General features: G+C 45.8%; 1 protein-coding gene across 5 annotated transcripts in view; it reads right to left on the bottom strand.

Annotated features, from left to right (window-relative positions):
* The window catches only part of TMOD1 (tropomodulin 1), a 49,530-nt gene that overhangs the window by 2,369 nt on the left and 25,411 nt on the right, over positions 1 to 21,750 (bottom strand). For 3 of the 5 annotated variants that reach the window (XM_077921525.1, XM_028712255.2, XM_028712257.2), the window contains exons 4-9: positions 14,614 to 14,733; positions 8,605 to 8,694; positions 6,930 to 7,057; positions 6,230 to 6,337; positions 5,714 to 5,857; positions 3,466 to 3,610 (exon numbers count right to left, since the gene is read on the bottom strand). In XM_077921525.1, the coding sequence (XP_077777651.1) occupies positions 3,466 to 3,610; positions 5,714 to 5,857; positions 6,230 to 6,337; positions 6,930 to 7,057; positions 8,605 to 8,694; positions 14,614 to 14,733 (735 nt within the window). Of the gene's footprint in view, positions 1 to 2,266; positions 2,326 to 3,465; positions 3,611 to 5,713; positions 5,858 to 6,229; positions 6,338 to 6,929; positions 7,058 to 8,604; positions 8,695 to 14,613; positions 14,734 to 21,750 lie in introns of all 5 variants that reach the window. The other 2 variants (XM_028712260.2, XM_077921526.1) reach the window with 2 other exon arrangements.

A 21,750-nucleotide genomic window follows, 5' to 3' on the forward strand; every position in this document is an offset into this window, starting at 1 on the left:
TGCCAGAATTGGCTCTAAGGTGCATGGGCTTGAAGAGTATATCTTCAGTATATCTAAGGCTGCATAAGGATGACTGATTTTCCGAGGTTTGAAAACTGCACGGTGAAGCTATTTGGTACATGCACACTTTCTCTCCCCTCTTCTCTGTTTTCTCTGCTTATTGGCCAAACAGGCCTTCCTGTTTTTATTTCCTTTAAAAAACACACCTCCCAAAGCTGTTAGAAAAGGGATGCTTGAAGGGTGAAAAATGCATGATGATGATGATGATGATGATGATGATGATGATGATTACTACCCTGCCCATCTGGCTGGGTTTCGCTAGTCACTCTGGGTGGCTCCCAACAGAATTGATGATGATAATAATAATTATACTAATAAACTGATAAAACATCAGACATTAAAAGCTTCCCTAAACAGGGCAGTCTTCATATGTCTTTTAAAAGTCAGACAGTTTATTTCCTTGACATCTGATGGAAGGGCAGGCGCCACTACCAAGAAGGCCCTCTGCCTGGTTCCCTGTAACCTCACTTCTTGCACCGAGGGAACCGCCAGAAGACCCTTGGAGCTGGACCTCAATGATGGGGGTGGAAATGCTCCTTCAGGTATACTGGGCTAAGGCCATTGCAGGCGTTAAAGGTCAGCACCAACACTTTGAATCATGCCCAGAAACATACTGGGAGCCAATGTAGGTCTTTCAGGACTGGTGTTATATGGTCTCGGCGGTCACTCCCAGTCATCAGTCTAGCTGTTGACGGTAATGTCTCCTCCTATCACTCTCAAGGCCCCTGAAAACACAATCTGTTCACCAGCAATCCAGTCCCCAGCAAATGTTGGCTCAATTGAATCTAGAAGTGCTCTAAAGAAGGGAATCAGCCATACAGCTGCTTCTTAGTGGCTGAGATGGGTAGCTCTTAGTATAAGCACACTCATCTGTGGTGGCATTTGTGTGTGTGGAGTTTCTTGTCCTTTTGGGGGGCATGTTTCCCATTGTCCTGCTGTGGGGAGTGCCAACGGCAATTGTATGGGCATGTTGTTGTTGTTTAGTCGTGTCCGACGCTTCGTGACCCCATGGACCAGAGCACGCCAGGCACCTCTGTCCTCCACTACCTCCCGCAGTTTGGTCAAACACATGCTGGTAACCTCGAAAACATTATCCAACCATCTCGTCCTCTGTCGCCCCCTTCTCCTTGTGCCCTCCATCTTTCCCAGCATCAGTGTCTTCTCCAGGGAGTCTTCTCTCCTCATGAGGTGGCCAAAGTACTGGAGCCTCAGCTTCACGATCTGTCCTTCCAGTGAGCACTCAGGGCTGATTTCCTTAAGAATGGAGAGGTTTGATCTTCTTGCAGTCCATAGGACTCTCAAGAGTCTTCTCCAGCATGTATGGGCATACCTTTATTCATTAATCAATTGTATGGGCATACCTTTATTCAGTAAGGGATGCGGGTGGCACTGTGGGTTAAACCACAGAGCCTAGGACTTGCCGATCAGAAGGTTGGAGGTTTGAATCCCCGCAACGGGGTGAGCTCCCATTGCTCGGTCCCTGCTCCTGCCAACCTAGCATTTCAAAAGCACGTCAAAGTGCAAGTAGATAAATAGGTACTGCTCCGGCGGGAAGGTAAACGGCGTTTCCATGCGCTGCTCCGGTTCTCCAGAAGCGGCTTAGTCATGCTGGCCACATGACCCAGAAGCTGTATGCCGGCTCCCTCGGCCAATAAAGCGAGATGAGTGCCGCAACCCCAGAGTTGGCCACAACTGGACCCAATGATCAGGGGTCCCTTTACCTTTACCTTTATTCAATCCTTTGAACGTTTACTGCTTCTTTATATAAAAAGAGGAAGATATAAGCATCTCTCACCTCATGAATGAATCCCTCTAAAAACACACACACTACAAGTTTCCCCCCCTTGAAATCACAGGCTACCCTTTGTTGATGTTCTACCTCTTAAACGTATTTGCTTCCAAAAGAGTTAGTTTTCAGTCATTCTGATAAATAAGACCGGGAAGAAGAAAAAGTTGAAGAACAGGTCACATTCATGTTACAATGAAGGCAAGAGCGGCTCTCTCCCCACACCCCACTCCCTGCAACAGGGCAGATGAAGGTATTTCTAAAGAATAAAACATATCCATAGCAAAGCCATGACAGAAGCTGAAAAGAGACAGTAAAATCCAAGTGGAGTTGCAGGAAGGCACTGCGAGTTGAAGCCCACGAACGAGAAAGAGTGATTGCCAAGAGGAAATTGGGTGAGGGAAGAATCTATACTTATACATCTTCCAGTTCCGGGGCTGAGGTGTTATGCCAGAGGCCATCACATCGATGTATACGAGCTGCAAATAAGAACTGAGTCAGATATCTTTTGCACAGCTCCTGCCACCACGGAAGCAAACTCTGAGTGGTTCCCAGCCAAACTGACAACTGTTCTTCCCACAAATACTGGACTACAAAGCTTAGATTAGTAACAACTTTGTCCCACGTGAAGTTGGACTAATCTGTGCATCGCACCAACTCAGCCAATGGTACCATCAACCAGAAGCACAATATAAAATAAATATTGCAATAGACAAGCTAACTTTTGCACAGCAGCTGCTTAAAAAGGTTTGATCACCCACAATCACTGCTGAGGTCCTACGCTAGTCTTCAGGCCCTCAAGACTTCCCATTGTTCATAGAACAGAGATATGGAGGGCTTGCGTATGAAGTGTATATGCTTCGGGTGCAGATTCAGTTCCTGGCATCTTCCATTAAAGGATCCCAGAGAGCCAAGGAAGATTTCTGCTTGACGATCCGAAGAGCAGCTGTCACTCAAAGTAGACAATGCTGGGGCAGATGAATCAATGTTCTGCCTCAATATATGGCAGCTTGATATATGCATATAGGGCTGACCCCAATGTTTAGGGTGTGTTTTTCAATACTTTTGGCAACATCCCCCTCCCTCTTTCAAAATAATTCAGCAGTGCTTCAAGGGAGTCAGTTTATTCAGGATATGTGTTCCCCAATTGGCTGGGATCAACCATGAGCAAGGAAAGGGGGGGGGGGAATGTTAGAAAAATGGCACTGAAGCACCAGGAACTACGGGAAACGAGGGCGCCAAACAGAATTTGGAGCTCCCCTCTCCCCCACAGAGAAGTCTGGAGGATGGCGATGTGGGAGATGGTCATTTTAGATATGGACTCCCCGGTGTTGACTTTGGTATATTCCTTTACTCCCAGGCATTCAACGGCATCTGAGGGGTTGATTATTAATTCTTGATCAGCACTTGTTGATTGTTATTGTGTTGGGATTACGTGTTTTAGTACCGCTACAGATACGAGGAAAGCAACCTCTTCTGTCTTGCTAAAGAGACAAAATATCAGCGCTGCACTGGCTGGGGCAGAGGCCGGAATTCCTGCCACCTCTGGGCTCAACTGCTTTTACAGACCCAAGAAAATAAGACAAATGAAGCCCAATCACTTGGAGAAAGCAACTCACCAAGGTCGTTGTTGTTCATCATGGCATTGGATGCGCGAAGCCTGGGGCCTTGCTGAGTGAAATGATACCCGAACTTCAAGAGGGACTCGTTCTTTTCTAACATACTCGCAATCTCCATTTCTACCTTGTTGCCTAGGGGCTGGCTCTTTATTTTAAAAAGGGAAAGGGAAAAGAGTTAGAGCAGGAACCCATTCACCTTTAACTTCCCCGTCCACTCGATCTTGACTTTAGATCTTACTTCAGCTCCACAGGGGTGGCCAGTCCCATTTCTCTGCCTGAGGCAAAATGGGAAGGGGCTGTTTTTTGCAAGACACATGCCTCCCCCTGCCCTTCACCTCGCTCACAGCAGGTTCAGCAGCTGTGGCTTCCAGGTTCTGGCAATCTCATGGGGCTCTTGTGAGGTCTCGCCAGAACCCGGAAGCTGCTGCCACTGCTTTTCTACCCCTTGGGTTCTGCCAACTGAGGCAGGCTGCCTCAGTCTGCTTCTATTAAAGGTCACAGTCCATCACACTTTCACTGCGTGAGTATACTCATGTGTAGGCACCTTGTTAGAAGCTTTTATTCAGTTAGCAGACAGGTCAGCCCTGCAGTTCTATGATTCTATCCTTGGGGGGGGGGGGGAACCTCTCATTGAAACCAGAACAACACTGAGCAAAACTGCTCCCCCCCCCCTTTTCTTTTTTAAGAACTGCAGAACAGACAAGGCTGGGCACAATGGTGTCAACTTGCCCAATTTCTCTTGTAATGTTATTATGGGATGTTTCTAGCCATTTCTGAAGGTCAGTGAATATTTTTTTGCTGATGCAGCCAAAATGGACTTTGAATATATGGAGAACCCCAAGCATAGTGAAATTAGGCCCAGCTCAGATTTCAAACTATGCCTGAAGAATAATTTCCTTAACAGGCCAACCAATTGCTATCTTCGTGGTTCAGAAGACAATGTGTGCTATATTCCGTATTGCCATTTGTACATGTCACCTAGCAAATTCTTTTTGGAAGATCAGCCAGACGATTTCAAAATTAGGTGATTGCTGGTTGATATAGTGATGTTTTTCCCCTTATATCCACAAGCTGCAAGAAAGTCATGGGTTACTTGTTGTTGTTGTTTAGTCGTTTAGTCGTGTCCGACTCTTCGTGACCCCATGGACCAGAGCACGCCAGGCACCTCTGTCCTCCACTACCTCCTGCAGTTTGGTCAAACTCATGCTGGTAACCTCGAAAACACTATCCAACCATCTAGTCCTCTTTCGCCCCCTTCTCCTTGTGCCCTCCATCTTTCCCAGCATGGGTTACTTACTTTTACCCAAAACAAGGTTGACGGTCAAAAGGATTTTTGAAAAAAAATCTAAACGATTCGTGGAATTACAGAATTTTAAGTTTTAATGATTTGCAGTTCTGAACATTGGTGAATGTTTTGACTCACTCGTGGATTGCCTTGTTTGTTTTCTGTGATTTATACTGCAACGGCCACTGGCTACAAATAATAAACATTTAACTGGCTGAATGGATCTATGCTCTCAGGCTGCACTTTATAACAGTAATACTTCAAGAAGTAAACTGCTTTGGTGAAGCATGAGAGAAGGCACAAGGCTGACAGCTGAGCCAGCGCTTCAGTTACTGGAATGAAATGCATGCAAGTCATTTCAGTTGTAAAGCTGGGAGTCATGCTGGGCTCTCGTTTTACATTGGTGTGACTCGCATTTATTGCTAAGTGATTCTTCAGCCTAACAATGGTATGTTTGAACTCAGCCTACCAGACTAACCATGGTTTGTTTCCTGCCAACAAACCAGAATGTGAAGCCATGGCTTATTGTTTGCTTACAAACCATGGTTTGTTCTAACCACGGTTTGGGGTCATATTTGAAGCCAAAAACCTTGCTTAACCATGGTTTGCTCAGTTATACAACCCAGACGCTTCAAAGGCAAGAAGCAAGAGCATCTGAAAAGCAAACCAAGCTTAGGAGAAATAAAACATGGTTTCTTTGCCGAGATATGAGATGGCTCGTGGTTTGTTGAACCAACCATGGTTAAAACAAACCATGGCTCAGCATTAAGTGCAAATGCGGCCATTAGGCCTGTCTTCACTGGATGAATTTGCCTCACCCCTCACCTGTGCATACAATCTACAAAATATGTGTCACTTATTTAATTCTCCCCATGCAACATTTCTGTTTCTCTTCTGAGCATAAAGCAGAATTTTTTATTTTGTGCTTCCTTGTGTAACAGAACGGACAAGGATTTTTGTTACCTGGTTGTCAATTTTGAGCTCAATTAGCGTCCTGTTGTCCTGCAGTGCTTCTGCGAGCGCCAGAATTCCTGATCCAGAAATGAAATTTGATTCCACATTTAAGCTCTTCAATACACCGTTGACTTTTAGCATTTCTGCCAATGCCTTCCGTAAAGAATAATAAACAAAAGAAGTAATAAGATCATCATCAATAACTAGAAAGCTTATTTTATTGTTGATTCCTGCTGTTGTATCAGACCAAAGCAATAGCTTGTCAGGCCAGTGAAACAGGTATTCTGTGGTGCCTGGGACAGTTTCTGAGATTTTTCAATATATAACTGCAGACCCAAAAAGGCCAGGGCCTTGTGCTTAACTCCATTTGCTGCCCATAACCTTATTTCCAGTTTATGAAAGAGATCTTTGACACAGGACTTGCATGTTGACACTTCTTCATCCAGCAGGCTGTCTTTAAAGGAGACAGTCCCATTAAACACTTCCCCGAGAAGATTAGCTGAAAGTAATCTGCCTAATACTTACATAAGCGACAGGGTCATTGCTCCTGGTTCCTACTATGCTGAACTTTTTCACGTATGAGTTGTTCTTCAGAGCCTCAGCATAGGCTTTTAAAGTTGGTATGGGAATGTCCTTCAAAAGAGAAACATGCAGTCAATGGCAGTGTGTTCTGTTTTGTTGAGGGGGGGCATCACACACTGAGGAAAACACAACGTGATCAGTCCATTCTACTGTCTGTGTAGACCAGGCCTACGCCAGTGACATGATCTGTGGGTATTTCTCCTACACAGGCTTCACTCTAATGCTCTTGCGGGTGGCACTGTGGTCTAAACCACTGAGCCTGTTCAAATCCCTGCGACGGAGTGAGCTCCCATTGCTCTATCCCAGTTCCTGCCAACCTAGCAGTTCAAGAGCACGCGAGTGCAATTAGATAAATAGGTACTGCTGCTGCGGGAAGGTAAACGGCATTTCCATACACTCTGGTTTCCGTCACGGTGTCCCATTGCGCCAGAAGCGGTTTAGACATGCTGGCTCCATGACCCGGAAAGCTGTCTGTGGACAAACACCGGTCCCTCGGCCTGAAAACGAGATGAGCGCCGCAAGCCCATAGTCGCCTTTGACTGGACTTAACTGACCAGGGGTCCTTTACCTTTTTACCTTTACCATAATGCTCTTGTGCAGCTTACATTCATTCCGCTATTTGATGAATGGAAAGAATTCATACCTTTATATTATTGAGATTAACTTCTTCAAGGTCCGGGTCGTTGTTTTTCACTCTTTGCAAGGTTTCTTCTACGTCGGTTGCATTGGGCTCATCAGGAACTGGTTTATATTGTGTGGGCTTGATTATGCCTGCATGGGAAGGGGTAGTGTGACAAGGATAACAAATAAACAAAGAAAAGGCCTACAATGTCTCTTCCTCTAACCAGTTCCTCTAGTGTGAGGAAGAAGCTAATGCCCATCTCTCAGGACTCCAGATCTGAGCCCTGCGGCTTCTGATTCCTGGTAACCAGACTGGTTTCACCAGCTTTCATTTCATTTGGAGAATAAAAGAGGAAATCCGATTCTCTGATATTGGATCTACACAGAAATGGCACGGGATAGTTTTAGTACATAACCAAACAGTGTAATGTGCTCACAACAAGCCTCACTAAATGACCACGAAAGCATACTAAGTGCGGTTGGGGAGAAATGTTTTTCGATTCTGTCTTTGGTTATGCACAAGCAGGTATTTCTGAAAAGCTTTCAACTTTTCCCCTAAATCAGGAGTGGCTATCCTGCGCCGCTCCCAATGTTGCTGCCTGTACTAGAATTTCTGCCATTCCTGACCGCTGGCTGGGTCCACCTCTGCCCTACATTACACTGGAGCACAAGTCTCAACCCAGATTTAGTACCTCCTTTAGTACCTCTTAGGGATGTGGGTGGCGCTGTGGGTTAAACCACAGAGCCTAGGACTTGCCGATCAGAAGGTCGGCAGTTTGAATCCCCGCAATGGGGTGAGCTCCCATTGCTCGGTCCCTGCTCCTGCCAACCTAGCAGTTTGAAAGCACGTCAAAGTGCAAGTAGATAAATAGGTACCGCTCCGGCGGGAAGGTAAACGGTGTTTCCATGAGCTGATCTGGTTCGCCAGAAGCGGCTTAGTCATGCTGGCCACATGACCCGGAAGCTGTACACCGGCTCCCTCGGCCAATAAAGCAAGATGAGCGCCACAACCCCAGAGTCGGCCACGACTGGACCTAATGGTCAGGGGTCCCTTTACCTTTACCTCAGTACCTCTTCCTGTGCATTTTCACCCTAATTTGAATTCTAACAGGGTCCCATACCCCCCAATACTGGTGAATGGTGGTGCCACCTTTATACCGCCTAAAAGACAAATGTAACTAAGCAACAAACAAAGAAAGAAAAACCAAAACCTCCTCAGAAGATGGGTCTTCCCTGAATGGAAAGAGGAGAATGTTTACTCAGTGGTAGACCTGCCGAAAGGGCAGGTGTGGGGAAACTTTGGCCCGCCAGATTTTGCTGAGCTACAACTCCCATTATCCCCAACCATTCACATACTCACTGGGGCTGATGGGAGTTGTAGTTCCGCAACATCTGGAGGGCCTAAAGGTCCCCACACTTGTGATAATAAGTCCTTCCCAGCCAGCAGACCTGATGATCCCTGGGCCACCCATTCTTTAGAGAGGAATTTGCTCTCTCATAAAAAAAGCCTAGAAGTGGAACACTAGACAACGAATCCTCCTAGAATACCACGGAGAAGAACGTCCAAGGACAAAGCCAAGAAAATACATTGGTGATGATTCACCTTAAGGATATGCGTTCATTCAACAAGTACCGGTAACTTATACCTATTGGCTCAGGTGTCCAGAATATATCGTGTGGCTGCAAATCTTACTTACTATCCAAACCTTCCTTGTTGACTATAGTCGTGCTTCCAAGTGCTTCGTAATATTGTTGGTTACTCATCAGGGTATGCATGCCAAGAATAGCTACATGAGAGAGGAGAGAAATAAAACAAAACAAGTTAAGCAAAATAACTAAACTCCTTTCTTGGGAAAGTGAGAATCTGGCCAAGATACATAGAAGGCTGGGGGAAAAGCACGAAACAGCAGAATTCAAGTCGATTATGTTGTTCACATTTTGGGTGGACTCGGAGGACAATGTAAGAAGATCCAATGCGCTAGGTGGGTCTCAACACAATTTACATAAAAATTGTGAGAGGATATGATTCCACGTTTCTCAACAGTCACTTTGGTTGACCACAGATGATCTTTTACCATGCAGCAACTTACTGGCTCACTTAGAATGCTAAGCTGTGGTTTAGTGCTACATGCATGAACTGGGACGAGTAAAGTCGTGCCTTGGTTTTCGAACAGCTTTGTTCTCGAACGTTTCGGCTCCTGAATGCCGCAAACCCAGAAGTGTGTGTTCCGGATGGCGAACTATGTTTGGAAGCCGAACGTCTGATGGGGCTTCCGATTGGCTGCAGGAGGTTCCTGCAGCCAATCTGAAGCTGCACTTTTGTTTTCAAACATTTTGGAAGTCAAACGGACTTCCAGAACGGATTCCGTTCGACTTCCAAGGTACGACTGTACAAGCAAAGCCTCAGGCTTGTATGCTTCCCCCTCTAGTCCGCTTGCACAACTGGTTTCTGTAGAGTTTTACTCCTCTTTCCATGAGTCCTGGTTTATCGCTTTCCATGAATCCTGGTTTATCCCTACATACAAACCAGAAATTGTGATTTAAAACAAAACTCTGGTCAGTTATGTTTATCCTGTTTGTTTATCCAGTTTTGCTTTACGTAGGGATAAACCAGGATTCATGGAAAGTGAAACTAAACTCTGCATTAGTCTTTTCCCCAGTCATGCAGAAGGTGCTGTGAGCCTGTGGCTTTGCTTGGGCTCATTCCAGCTTGTGCAAGTTGTACTAAACCTTAAGTGCTACAGACAAATCAGCAAGTTGCTACTCGGTGAACAGTCAATCCTGCCAAGTGTTAAGGAGAGTTTTACTGCAATGGTTCAGAAATCAAAGGGAAATCTGGTGGAAGCAGCAAAGGAAGGAGCAAAATTATCCTCACCATTTGGCAAAATGTCATAAATGACTAGTCTGCCAAGTGGGTTGCACGCACACTGCAACAAATTACTGTTAAGGAAATGGTAGCCACCCTCCGACTCTACTTTGTCTGGGATGTGTTCCACCTATAGAACTTGCAAAGGCCTGGGGGGAAAATTGTGTGAAGTTTCCCTCTTACTGTCAGAACAAAGAAGACTTGGACTTGGCTTGATTTCAGAGTTTGTCCATGTAATTCACTCTATGACATGCACTCAGCAGCAGGCAGAAATACAGCAGGCTGGATCTCTCCTCCGGCAAATGATCTGGCAACATGCAACATCCTGTGTAGCCTTAAACCTGAGAGCAGCTTAGAATTTATCTTTACCATGTCTGCAATCTGATCTCAACTGATTCATTCTGTGAGTATTACATGTCAGTTAGTTGCATATCCTAGAAGAGGTCTTTGCTTCAGTATAGGAGAAAAAGGGAAAGGCCTCTTCAAAAATAGGGCCTGCAACCATCTCTCTTTTTTAAAACATTCGTTTTTAAAAATATGCTCAATTAGGGGCAGTGTTTCAAATGGCTGAAATAATTTTAAATAAACTCATCTGATAAGCCTGACTCAGGATACAATCCTAAATAGGCTTCTTAGGGAAATAAGCCCACTTGGCCTTAACTTCCAGATAAACATGCGCTGGAAATGAGTATCATGTTAAACTTTTATTGTAAAACATCCAGTTAGTAAGGTTCAGGCAAACTCATTTTCTTACCCACAGCCATCATTATTCAAGTACAGAAATTAAAAAGGAAGGAACACAGGCTTTAGCCCACAACCGTACAATCTTATCCGTGATGTATATGCTACTCAAAGGCAGGAGGAAGTCAGCGTTATTTGCCCCCAAATGGATCGTGTACACATTTACAGACATGTGGGACTGCCTTTTAGCAGATGATTACATAGGGCTTTTACAATGCACCGTTCCTGCTTCCCGGGGTGTCAGTCATGGGTCAACAGGAGTCTTTGCCAAGTTTAAGCTGATCCACCGACTGCGCCTGCTCCTGAGGAGGTGGGAACAGGCCACAGGGACACACGCCTGGATTCTTACAAGGCGCCCTGAACCTCTCGAGTCTTTGCAAGCTTCAGTTGATTAGCTTGTCAACCTGCATCTGTGATTAAGAAAGGACCTAAGCCAGGGGTCTGCAACCTTTAAGACAAAAAGAGCCACTTGGACCTGTTTCCGAAGAAAAAAAAACTGGGAGCCGCAAAACTCGTCATTATAAAAATAACTTTTTTGTCACTTTTTTTAATTATTTCTTTGTTTGACCCCTCAGAATTACTCCTCCTCATAGAAATAAACCTTAAATTAACAAGTTACCTTTTTTTGTGTGTGTGTTCTTCACTCCCCTTCAAAACAGTGACCAGCGTACATGCCCCCTTTCAATGCAGTGACCAGCGTACATGCCCCTTACAATGTAGCGGGCGGGCGGGAAGGTGACGTTGGGACGGTGCGTGACTAACACACACACCACCCCCATGCGACGTCACAGCCAGTACAGCGCCCGCCACAGTGGGGAGTGTTGGGGCGCACAATGCACCTCCTCCCCTCGCTAGTATCCGCCCCGGAGCCGTGGCAAAGGTGTAAAAGAGCCACATGCGGCTCCGGAGCCGCGGGTTGCAGACCCCTGGGCTAAGCAAATGGTAACCTGGCTTATTATGGTGGTAGCCCTAACTGACAGTGCGGACAGGCAGCTTTTTGCAAATACAAAATGACCAAGCAGCAAAACCATTTTGGACGGCAGGGCAGAGCAGCAGGACCAAAACATTCCTAAGCAGGGCCACGAGGCCACCAGCAAGGTTCTCTTACAGTCCCTCTGCGGCTTCTAGTGAGATGGATGATGTCATGGGAATATGGGAAGGAACAGACAGCAAGCTGGAAAAAACAAGGCACAGTTTAAGGAGGGAGGGAGGGGTTGGATTCAGTAAATGAGCATGAATATGAGATGAACGGAGGGGGAAAGAGGATTTTAGTCAAAACGAGCGAGTCGGGTGTTAATACGAGAACTCTTGGGAAATAAGCCAAGACAGTCTGCGCTAGGCAAGTGCTTTTCAGACACTGCTGGGCTCCAGTTCCCATGAGCTCCAGCTAGGAAGGCCAATGAGAAACTGGGTGTTGTAGTCCATCAACATCTGGAGGGCAAATGGGGTTAGAGAGTTGACTGCATTAGAGCCTCAGCTTAGGTCCAAACTTGTCAAGGTTTCGGGAAAGCTATTCCTCCCCCGGCTGCAGCAAGAGGAGAGAAAACAAGGTAGAGTCCTTTTTAACGAGTTTTATTCAATTCTAATAGCGAGAGACAAAAGAACGCAACAAGCCTTAACAATGGTGTTGCTCCAAACAGGGCTCTACCTCCCTCCTTCCTAGCAGCATCCTTTTCCCTTACGGTGGCCAGCTGGGTCAAATGTCTCTGATTCCGTTGTTCCTGAAGGCCGAGTTCTGGGGGAAGGGGAATCAGAAATACTCTCCGGTGACAAAGTGTCAGCTGGCTGCCCTGCCGCAGTCCCCCCACCCTTCTTCTAATACTTCCCAACGCTTCTGTTCGCCTGTCTCTGAGCTGTGACTTGCCTCAAACTCCTCAAACCCCTGGTGTAAATCAATGGTGTGTTCCTCTCCTCCTCCTGAAGTGTCAGGAGAAGGGTGTTTGTGATCTCCACCAATCCTCCTCCTCTTGAGTCCAAACCCTGACAAAACTGGACGCAATGCTGAAAATGGCAGCTGCACGGTAACCTTCCCTCTCCTCAATGGCAAAAGGAAGCATCACTCACCGGTATTGTCACATCACAGAGCGCTATGGTTCCCTGCACCACATCAGCTGCTGCTGCTGGAGGGTGGGCAGGAAGAGATGAAAGTGCAGAACGCTCTGACATTGCAATGCAGGAAAGTAAGAATATAAGGAAAGCCAGGGCCAGATTTAGGTTTGATGAGGACCTAAGCTACTGAAGATAATGGGGCCCTTTATATGTCCAGCTGTCCTTTGTCAACAAATTTTTGTGTTGAATATATGCTATATGGTAATTTAAGGACCTAATAGGTATCTAAAGCCATTTGCACAAAACAAAATATGTATTTTATAAAAGTAATTGATATAGAAAGGAGCAAACCAGTGATATTTTAGGGAGCAGGCTAGCTGGCGGGGCCCATTACTTACATCATAGGAGCCTACACAACACAAAACACTGTTGCTGTATGTAGTTTTTATTTTGTTTTTTATCTTACATTTTGGAAATGTACATCCAGTTTTTTCCCCCTTTACATTTTTGGGGGGCCCCCAAGAGAGTGGGGCCCTAAACTATAGGTTGTTTAGCTTATACGTAAATCCGGCACTGAGGAAAGTTCTGTTTGAGCAGATCAAAGGCCCATCTAATCTAGCATCCTGTTCTCACAGGGGTCAACCAGATGCGTATAGAAACCCTGGAAGAAGGACCTGAGAGCTTGTGATTCCCAGAAACTGGTATGCACAGGTATACTACTGCTTCCGACAGTGGAGGCAGAACATAGCCTTGTTCTTTGTGGATTTGTCTAATTCTCTCTTAAAGCCATCCAAGTTAGAGGCCATCACTTCCTCGTGTGGGAGGAAAATTTGGGGCCGAGTTTCTACACACAGAAAGAAAGAGCATCCGCGTAGGCCACGGGGAGCAACCTGTACGAAGATCATTTTCTGCGTCAGCTGCACCACCCACATGTATTGAGCCGGGATCAGGGAATCCAAGACTGGCTGTGACTTGTGGCAGAAACACACGGAGGAGCAGCGCAGAGGTAAGGATAAAGACGGTAGAAGTATTTAAAGATGTGAAAGAGGGTTCTTCACCTGCACTACGTGGTCTCTCATCTTGCTATCTGCATGACAGACTTCTCAATTAAACACTAGCCTTAACTCAACACTCCAAGTAGAGCACTTAAAAAAAAATATTTTTAAAAAATACTGATGTACAAGGTGTGAGCGGAAAGTTCGGCGAATGGTCACATAAATCGGACAGCGAGAAATATTCGAACATACAATCGGCATCTACGAAATGCTCACATTTGTGTACAGAGATGAAGCTGTAACTCAAAAGACAGTGTATGAGTGCTTTAAGCATTTCTGTGAAGGGCGGCAAATCATTGAAGATGACCCTTGATCTGGCAGGCCGTTGACGAGCCGAACGGTGGCAAATGTTGACAGAGTTCGTGAGTTATTGATGCGGGATCGGCGTCTGTCCGTCCAAACGATGGCGGAAGAATTGCATATTCCGCATGAAATCGTTACTAAGGTTATTGAGTTGTCCCACCCTCCATATTCTCCCCTTCTGGCCCCACCAGATTTCTTTCTTTTTCCCAAACTGAAATCTGCACTGAAAGGGCACAGATTTTCCAACATTTCACACGTCCAAGCTGCTGCTGTGATGAGGGAACTGAAAGCAGTACGAAAACGGACTTCTCCAGGAATTACCTACGGTTCTATGTACGTTGTCAATGGTCCATTGTATCAGAGGGGGCCTACTTTGAAGTATGTATGTTCAAATATTTCTCGCTGTCCGATTTCTGTGACCATTCACCGAACTTTCCGGTCACACCTTGTATTTAAAAAAGAGGTTCAAAATTGCTCTGTGGATGGGAAGAGATAACCTGTGAGATCGCATGAATTAGCTGTTCAGTGCTGTCCAGAGGCAGCTTTTGCTGCAAACTTACAGAACAGTCCACCCAAAAAAACTCAAAACTGGAGGATGAAACAGCACATACAGACTGAACGTAGTGAAGTGGCTTCCAAACCGATAAGGATAATTACAAAGGAAGCCAAATGTAGGCAGTCTCGTGTCTTACCAGCGATATCACAGAGCTCAGCATCTGAGGCGTTTGCAAGTGCTTCCTCCAGTTCTGGCTCCAGAGTTACGCTTTCCAAAACAGGATCTATAGCCTTCTGCTTGGGGACCCAAATTTTTCCTGTAAATACAAAAAGGGCCATCAGCCTCGTGGCAATTGCTTTAACGACAGGGATTTAAGTTTCCTCGCCACAAAACCCCAGTAAACAGAATATGTAGCACCAAGAACAACAGCTACTGTGTCCCAACCCAAAGGTTAAAATTTGATCCTACTGACAGGGATGCAAGTATGTTTTGATTAAGCAAAAGTACATAAAACGACAGGATATATAATCAGTGGATAGCAAAGGGCAGCAAGCAGTGCAGTATTTTCAGAGGGCGCTGTGGTCTAAGCCACTGAGCCTCTTGGGCTTGCTGATCAGAAGGTCGGCGGTTCGAATCCCCATGACAGGGTGAGCTCCTGTTGCTCTGTCCCAGCTTCTGCCAACCAAGCACTTTGAAAGCACGCCAGCGCAAATAGATAAATAAGTACCGCTGTGGCGGGAAGGTAAATGGCGTTTCCGTGCACTCTGACTTCCGTCACGGTGTCCCGTTGCACCAGAAGCAGTTTAGTCATGCTGGCCACATGATCCAGAAAGCTGTCTGTGGACAAACGCTGGCTCCCTCAGCCTGAAAGCGAGATGAGCGCCCCAACCCCATAGTCGCCTTTGACTGGACTTAACCATCCGGGGGTCCTTTGTTGTTGTTTAGTCGTTTAGTCGTGTCCGACTCTTCGTGACCCCATGGACCAGAGCACGCCAGGCACTTCTGTCTTCCACTGCCTCCCGCAGTTTGGTCAGACTCATGTTTGTAGCTTCGAGAACCAGGGGTCCTTTAAAGGTAAAGGTAAAGGTACCCCTGCCCATACGAGCCAGTCTTGACAGACTCTAGGGTTGTGCGCCCATCTCACTCCAGAGGCCGGGGGCCAGCGCTGTCCGCAGACACTTCCGGCTTTTACCTTCCCGCTAGTAAGCAGTCCCTATTTATCTACTTGCACTTAGGGGTGCTTTCGAACTGCTAGGTTGGCAGGCGCTGGGACCGAGCAACGGGAGCGCACCCCGCCGCGGGGATTCGAACCGCCGACCTTTCGATCGGCAAGCCCTAGGCGCTGAGGCTTTTACCCACAGCGCCACCCGCGTCCCCTAGGGGTCCTTTACCTTTTACCTATTTTCAGAGCAGCAGGTCTACTCAGGAAACACCCTCCTTGCATTCAGCCAAATTCTCCGAAAATACCTTTCCTCAAAGGCTGAAGCGGCAAAGTCGGTTGCGCATGACTGGCTGCCCACCTCCTAGCGACGGCATTAAGGAACCTCTCTTACCTTCTGAGCAGTTTTGCACTGAAAAATCTGTAAGGTGAACAAACTCACGAACTTTATGTGGCGCTTTAAAAAATAAAGGTACTCAACGCCGCGAGGAGGCAAAGTCTGACAGCCGTGCCAACATTGGATTTGCTGGTATGCACATCTCTTGTTTCAGTTGCAAAGCTGAGAAGGAGCCAGGCTCACCCCCCAGGGATGTCTCAAGACATTTTGGTGCCTGAGGCAACGGACAGGAAGGCGCTCCCTGGCCCCTCACCATTTTGTGTACAGAGCCTGACTGGGCTGACAGCTGAATCATACTTCAAAACTGGCAACAGGGTCTTCCACCAGAGAGCAGGCTAGCTTATGGGGCGCAAGGCAGGCTAGTTAAGGGGGCTTTTGTTGTGTGAAGGCCGGCAGGGTAGGTACTGTTACTGCCGCCCACCCGCCTTCATCTGCCAAATAAGGTGGGCACATCGCTCAGCCTTTCTCTCCCTGCTCACCCCACAAGCGAGGGACACTTTGTGTTTCGTCTGATCTTCACTCAAACTCCAGAACCCTGGTTTTATACTGTTCCCGTTTTGCTTATTATGGTTTTTTTAAAAAAATTATTTAATCATTTTTTCAATACAAACAGCAACCACAAAAAACACATACAACAAAAACCACAATAACACTAATAACACAATTTAACAATTCAGATTTGAGTACTGATATACCTATAACTGTATGGGACGTGGGTGGCGCTGTGGGTAAAACCTCAGCGCCTAGGACTTGCCGATCGCATGGTCGGCGGTTCGAATCCCCGCTGTGGGGTGCGCTCCCGCTGCCCGGTCCCAGCACCTGCCAACCTAGCAGTTCAAAAGCACCCCTAAGTGCAAGTAGATAAATAGGGACCGCTTACCAGCGGGAAGGTAAACGGCGTTTCCGTGTGCAGCTCTGGCTCACCAGAGTAGCTTCGTCACGCTGGCCACGTGACCCGGAAGTGTCTGCGGACAGCGCTGGCTCCCGGCCTCTTGAGTGAGATGAGTGCACAACCCTAGAGTCTGTCAAGACTGGCCCGTACGGGCAGGGGTACCTTTACCTTTATACCTATAACTACACCTTTTTAACAATATTTCCCCACCTCTCCTCCCCCTACTTCCCACCACTGTCCGTCTTATCACTTAAATATTCCTTCCAGATTTCTTCATATTTATCCATTCTTAATTTGCGTCGATATGCAATTCGTTCGTATGTAACTAGTCTGTCCATATTGTCAATCCATGTGCTCAATGGGATCTTTTTGCGGCTCTTCCAATTCATCAAAACAAGTTTTTTTGCTTCTAATATGGCACGGTACATCTATTTTTTTTGACCCCTTGTAATCTCCCATGTTTCCGGTATATAATATAGAATTAAATTCAAATCCCCTAAATAACAATGTCTTTTTATTACTCTTGCTATGTATATCCTTACCTCGCACCAAAATGATCTTATTTTTGCTTATTATGTTAACAGCCCATGGCTTTTCTCGCCTCACTTTCAAAACTTTAAACCTCCTACACTTGTAAAAAGTATCTGAAACTCGGGACAACTAAATCCCAATTAAGTCATTTGGAAAAAAGAAAGAAAGAGAAGTTTGATAACATTTAATGTTAAAGAAAGTGGGTTAGCCAATACAGTGGTACATCAGTTTTCAAACGTAATCCGTTCCGGAAGACCGTTTGAGTTCCGAAATGTTCGAAAACTGAGGTGCAAAGGGCATTCTGCAAATTTAATAGATAAAATTGAGAAAGATAACATATACACTCAGCGGAAGCCGTTCAACTTCCGAGGCATGTTCGAAAACGGAAGCATTTACTTTCGGGTTCAAGTTCTGAAATGTTCGTCAACAGAGGTGTTCAAAAACCATGGTACCACTGTACTGTTTAGTAGGGCTTTTAGTAGTAACGATGGCACAGATAGATAGGAGATATGTAATCTTGTGTATCTATTTTATTTATAAAAATATTTGTACACTGCAATTTTTTTAAAAAAAACTAAGAACAATACAATTTTAAAAATGACAAACAAATTATGAAAAAATTTAAAGGTCAGCAGCTGACTTTTACAAAGAATGTTCTTCTTAATTGTCTGCATAAGCCTGGCAGCACAGAACAGTTTTCAGCAACTGTTTGAAAGTTCGTACAGAAGGCGCCTGCTTAATCTCTATCGGAAGAGCATTCCACAAGAGGGGGCCAATTATACCGAAGGCTCGGTTACCTACTTATGTCAAATGAGCCTCACCAGCTCTGGGTACAACCAGGGACCTCCTACAGATGTCCTTTCAGCAAAATCTTCAAAGTAAACACACACACAAACACACAGGAGCAGGGACAAAGGGTTGAAAATAGTACAGTGGTACCTCGCAAGATGAATGCCTCGCAAGACAAAAAACTCGCTAGACGAAAGGGTTTTTGGTTTTTTGAGCTGCTTCGCAAGACGATTTTCCCTATGGGCTTGCTTCGCAAGACGGAAACGTCTTGCAAGTTTGTTTCCTTTTTCTTAACACCGTTAATACAGTTGCGACTTGACTTCGAGGAGCAACTCATAGAACGCGGTGTGGTAGCCTTTTTTGAGGTTTTTAAAGACTTTGGTGATTTTTGAAGCTTTTCCAAAACTTTCCCGACACCGTGCTTCGCAAGACGAAAAAAATTGCAAGACGACAAAACTCGCGGAACGAATTAATTTCGTCTTGCGAGGCACCACTGTATAGAACAATCAACCACTATATTGTAAGGAAAAATACAAAGGTGGTGTTGGTTAGAGGGGAAAAGTTTATCTATTTTTAATACCTGTTTAGTTATTTTTCCACTAAAAGGGGGGGGGGAGAAGTTCAATAAACGTTCTATAAAAGCTGGATTTTTAAAGATTCACACCAAAAGTGAAAACACAAGCAGCTTGAAGAAAGAAAAAAAAGAGAGGCACTTTTAAAGAAAACAATCTGGGAGATGCCTGTAAATGAGATAGCATACTCATTGCTCCAGGCATGGAATGTGACACTGGGGCTATTTTTGTCCTTGCTGCCCCGCGACGCAGAATGGAGAAGAGAACAAAGACCACGCTATCCCGAAAGCCGCTCGAAGGCTGAGCGTGGCTAAATTTAGGCCTCACAAAGAACCAACTGCTCCCTGGTTGCCTCTCGAGATCAGGAAAAAATAATTTTTGAAATCCTTTATGGTACTGCCCTGTCTAGTCACTTTAGATTTTAAAAAGCATATACAGTGGTACCTTGGGTGAAGTACTTAATTCGTTCCGGAGGTTCGTTCTTAACCTGAAACTGTTCTTAACCTGAAGCACCACTTTAGCTAATGGGGCCTCCCGCTGCCGCTGCGCCGCCAGAGCAAGATTTCTGTTCTCATCCTGAAGCAAAGTTCTTAACCTGAAGCACTATTTCTGGGTTAGCGGAGTCTGTAACCTGAAGCGTATGTAACCTGAAGCGTATGTAACCTGAGGTACCACTGTACTGAAGAAGAGAAAGGGTGGACTTTTACAGAGGCAAAGATCCGTATGCTCACTAACATCAGAGAATAGGAATTTTGACTTAAAATGTAACTTGGGGGGAAAATGCCACCAGTACAATCACTCCACTCCACTCCACTCCCCGGTCTCCATTTTATTGATCTTAGATATATTGCTAAGAAAATTTCCAAAGACTGATTTTGTGCTTTTGTGTTGTTCAGAGTGCCCCCCCTTTTTCTTTTGATATGTGTATTCCTGTTGTTTCATTGGTTATCGGATTTCCAACGTTTACCTGGGTTTAGTGCTCCCAAGTAGCAGGTGACAGGATGACTGGGCTTCCAAGGGGAAATGAAGGAGGGGAGGAGGGATTATGGAGTGGATTTGAAATTGAGGAAAGTATGCTGGGTTTACAGTAACGTTCAATGTGTGTCACTTTATATTCCAAAATAAAAGTGCTGATGGGACCAACTATGTGTGTTTGGCGGGACGCGGGTGGCGCTGTGGGTAAAAGCCTCAGCGCCTAGGGCTTGCCGATCGAAAGGTCGGCGGTTCGAATCCCCACGGCGGGGTGCGCTCCCGTTGCTCGGTCCCAGCGCCTGCCAACCTAGCAGTTCGAAAGCACCCCCGAGGGCAAGTAGATAAATAGGGACCGCTTACTAGCGGGAAGGTAAACGGAGTTCCGTGTGCGGCTCTGGCTCACCAGAGCAGCGATGTCACGCTGGCCACGTGACCCGGAAGTGTCTCCGGACAACGCTGGCCCCCGGCCTCTTGAGTGAGATGGGCGCACAACCCTAGAGTCTGTCAAGACTGGCCCGTTCGGGCAGGGGTACCTTTACCTTATGTGTGTTTGGCAACCACATACAGTGGTACCTCGGGTTACAGACACTTCAGGTTGCATACGCTTCAGGTTACAGACTCCGCTAACCCAGAAATAGTACCTCGGGTTAAGAACTTTGCTTCAGCATGAAAACAGAAATCGTGCCATGGCGGCACGGCGGCAGCAGGAGGCCCCATTAGCTAAAGTGGTGCTTCAGGTTAAGAACAGTTTCAGGTTAAGAACGGACCTCCGGAACGAATTAAGTTCTTAACCCGGGGTACCACTGTAAAGGAAGAGTTGCCTTACTGGATCAAATCAAAAGCCCACCTAGTCCAGAGTTCAGGGAAGCTTGAAATATGGACCAATAGATGTTTTATTGTTTGCCAAGAAAATTATGTGTCTATGGTTATTTTTGTAATTTGTGTGTAATTTTGTATTTGTGTTTTTTTGTGTGTGTTTTTGTTGTTGTATAAATAAAGATAAAGAAAAAAAAAGAAAAAGAAAAAGCAGCAGACCAAGCAAAATATATGACTTTTATTTACTCTTAAGTGAGCATTTAAATTTAATAAATTAGGAGCATGAATACTGATATTCCTAGGATGGTGATTTTGTGTGTCTCTCTGTGTGTATTTGCCTGATCTGTACTGATAGGTGTAAGTTTATTTTGTAGGGCTATAAATCAAAGAATATGTGGACACAAATAACGATAATGCTATGTTGAAATCTGATATTTTGCCATAGTAGGCTTTATAGAAGCCCAGTTACAAGTTAAATCCAGGATTCAGTGGATTAAATTCAAATAAAATACTACAAGGTCTGCTCTGGGGGGGAAAAAAGAAATATGGAATTTTGCTACCATGCATGTCTAATTAAAACATGAGCGCATTGCTGGATCAGACACAGGTTCCATCCTCTCCACCATCCCATTTACCACAATAGCCAAGGAGATGCCCTTGCGTGGAGGCAGCTGTGCCTTCCCTGCACTCAGCCATAACATGGACGTGTAATTCAGGTTATCCTGGCTACTCAACATTTATGGGATGCTGCCTTTTCACAGGAGTAGGGACTCCGACTAAAGAAAAATAAAAAGGTAAAGGACCCCTGGATGGTTAAGTCCAGTCAAAGGCAACTAAGGGGTTGTGGCGCTCATCTCGCTTTCAGGCCAAGGGAGCCGGCGTTTGTCCATAGACAGCTTTCCGGGTCATGTGGCCAGCATGACTAAACCGCTTCTGGCGCAACGTGACAGAAACCAGAGCACACGGAAACGCCGTTTACCTTCCCGCCACAGCGGTACCTATTTATCTACTTGCACTGGCGTGCTTTCGAACTGCTAGGTCGGCAGGAGCTGGGATAAAGCAACGGGAGCACACCCTATCGCGGGGAATAGAACCGCCAACCTTGTGATCGGCAAGCCCAAGAGGCTCTGTGGTTTGGACCACAGCGCCACCTTCACCCCCATGACTCCGATTACTGTGGGCCCATGTACATTTCCTAATCCCTT

The sequence above is a fragment of the Podarcis muralis genome, chromosome 17 (assembly GCF_964188315.1).
Source record: "Podarcis muralis chromosome 17, rPodMur119.hap1.1, whole genome shotgun sequence".
NCBI lineage: Eukaryota > Metazoa > Chordata > Lepidosauria > Squamata > Lacertidae > Podarcis > Podarcis muralis.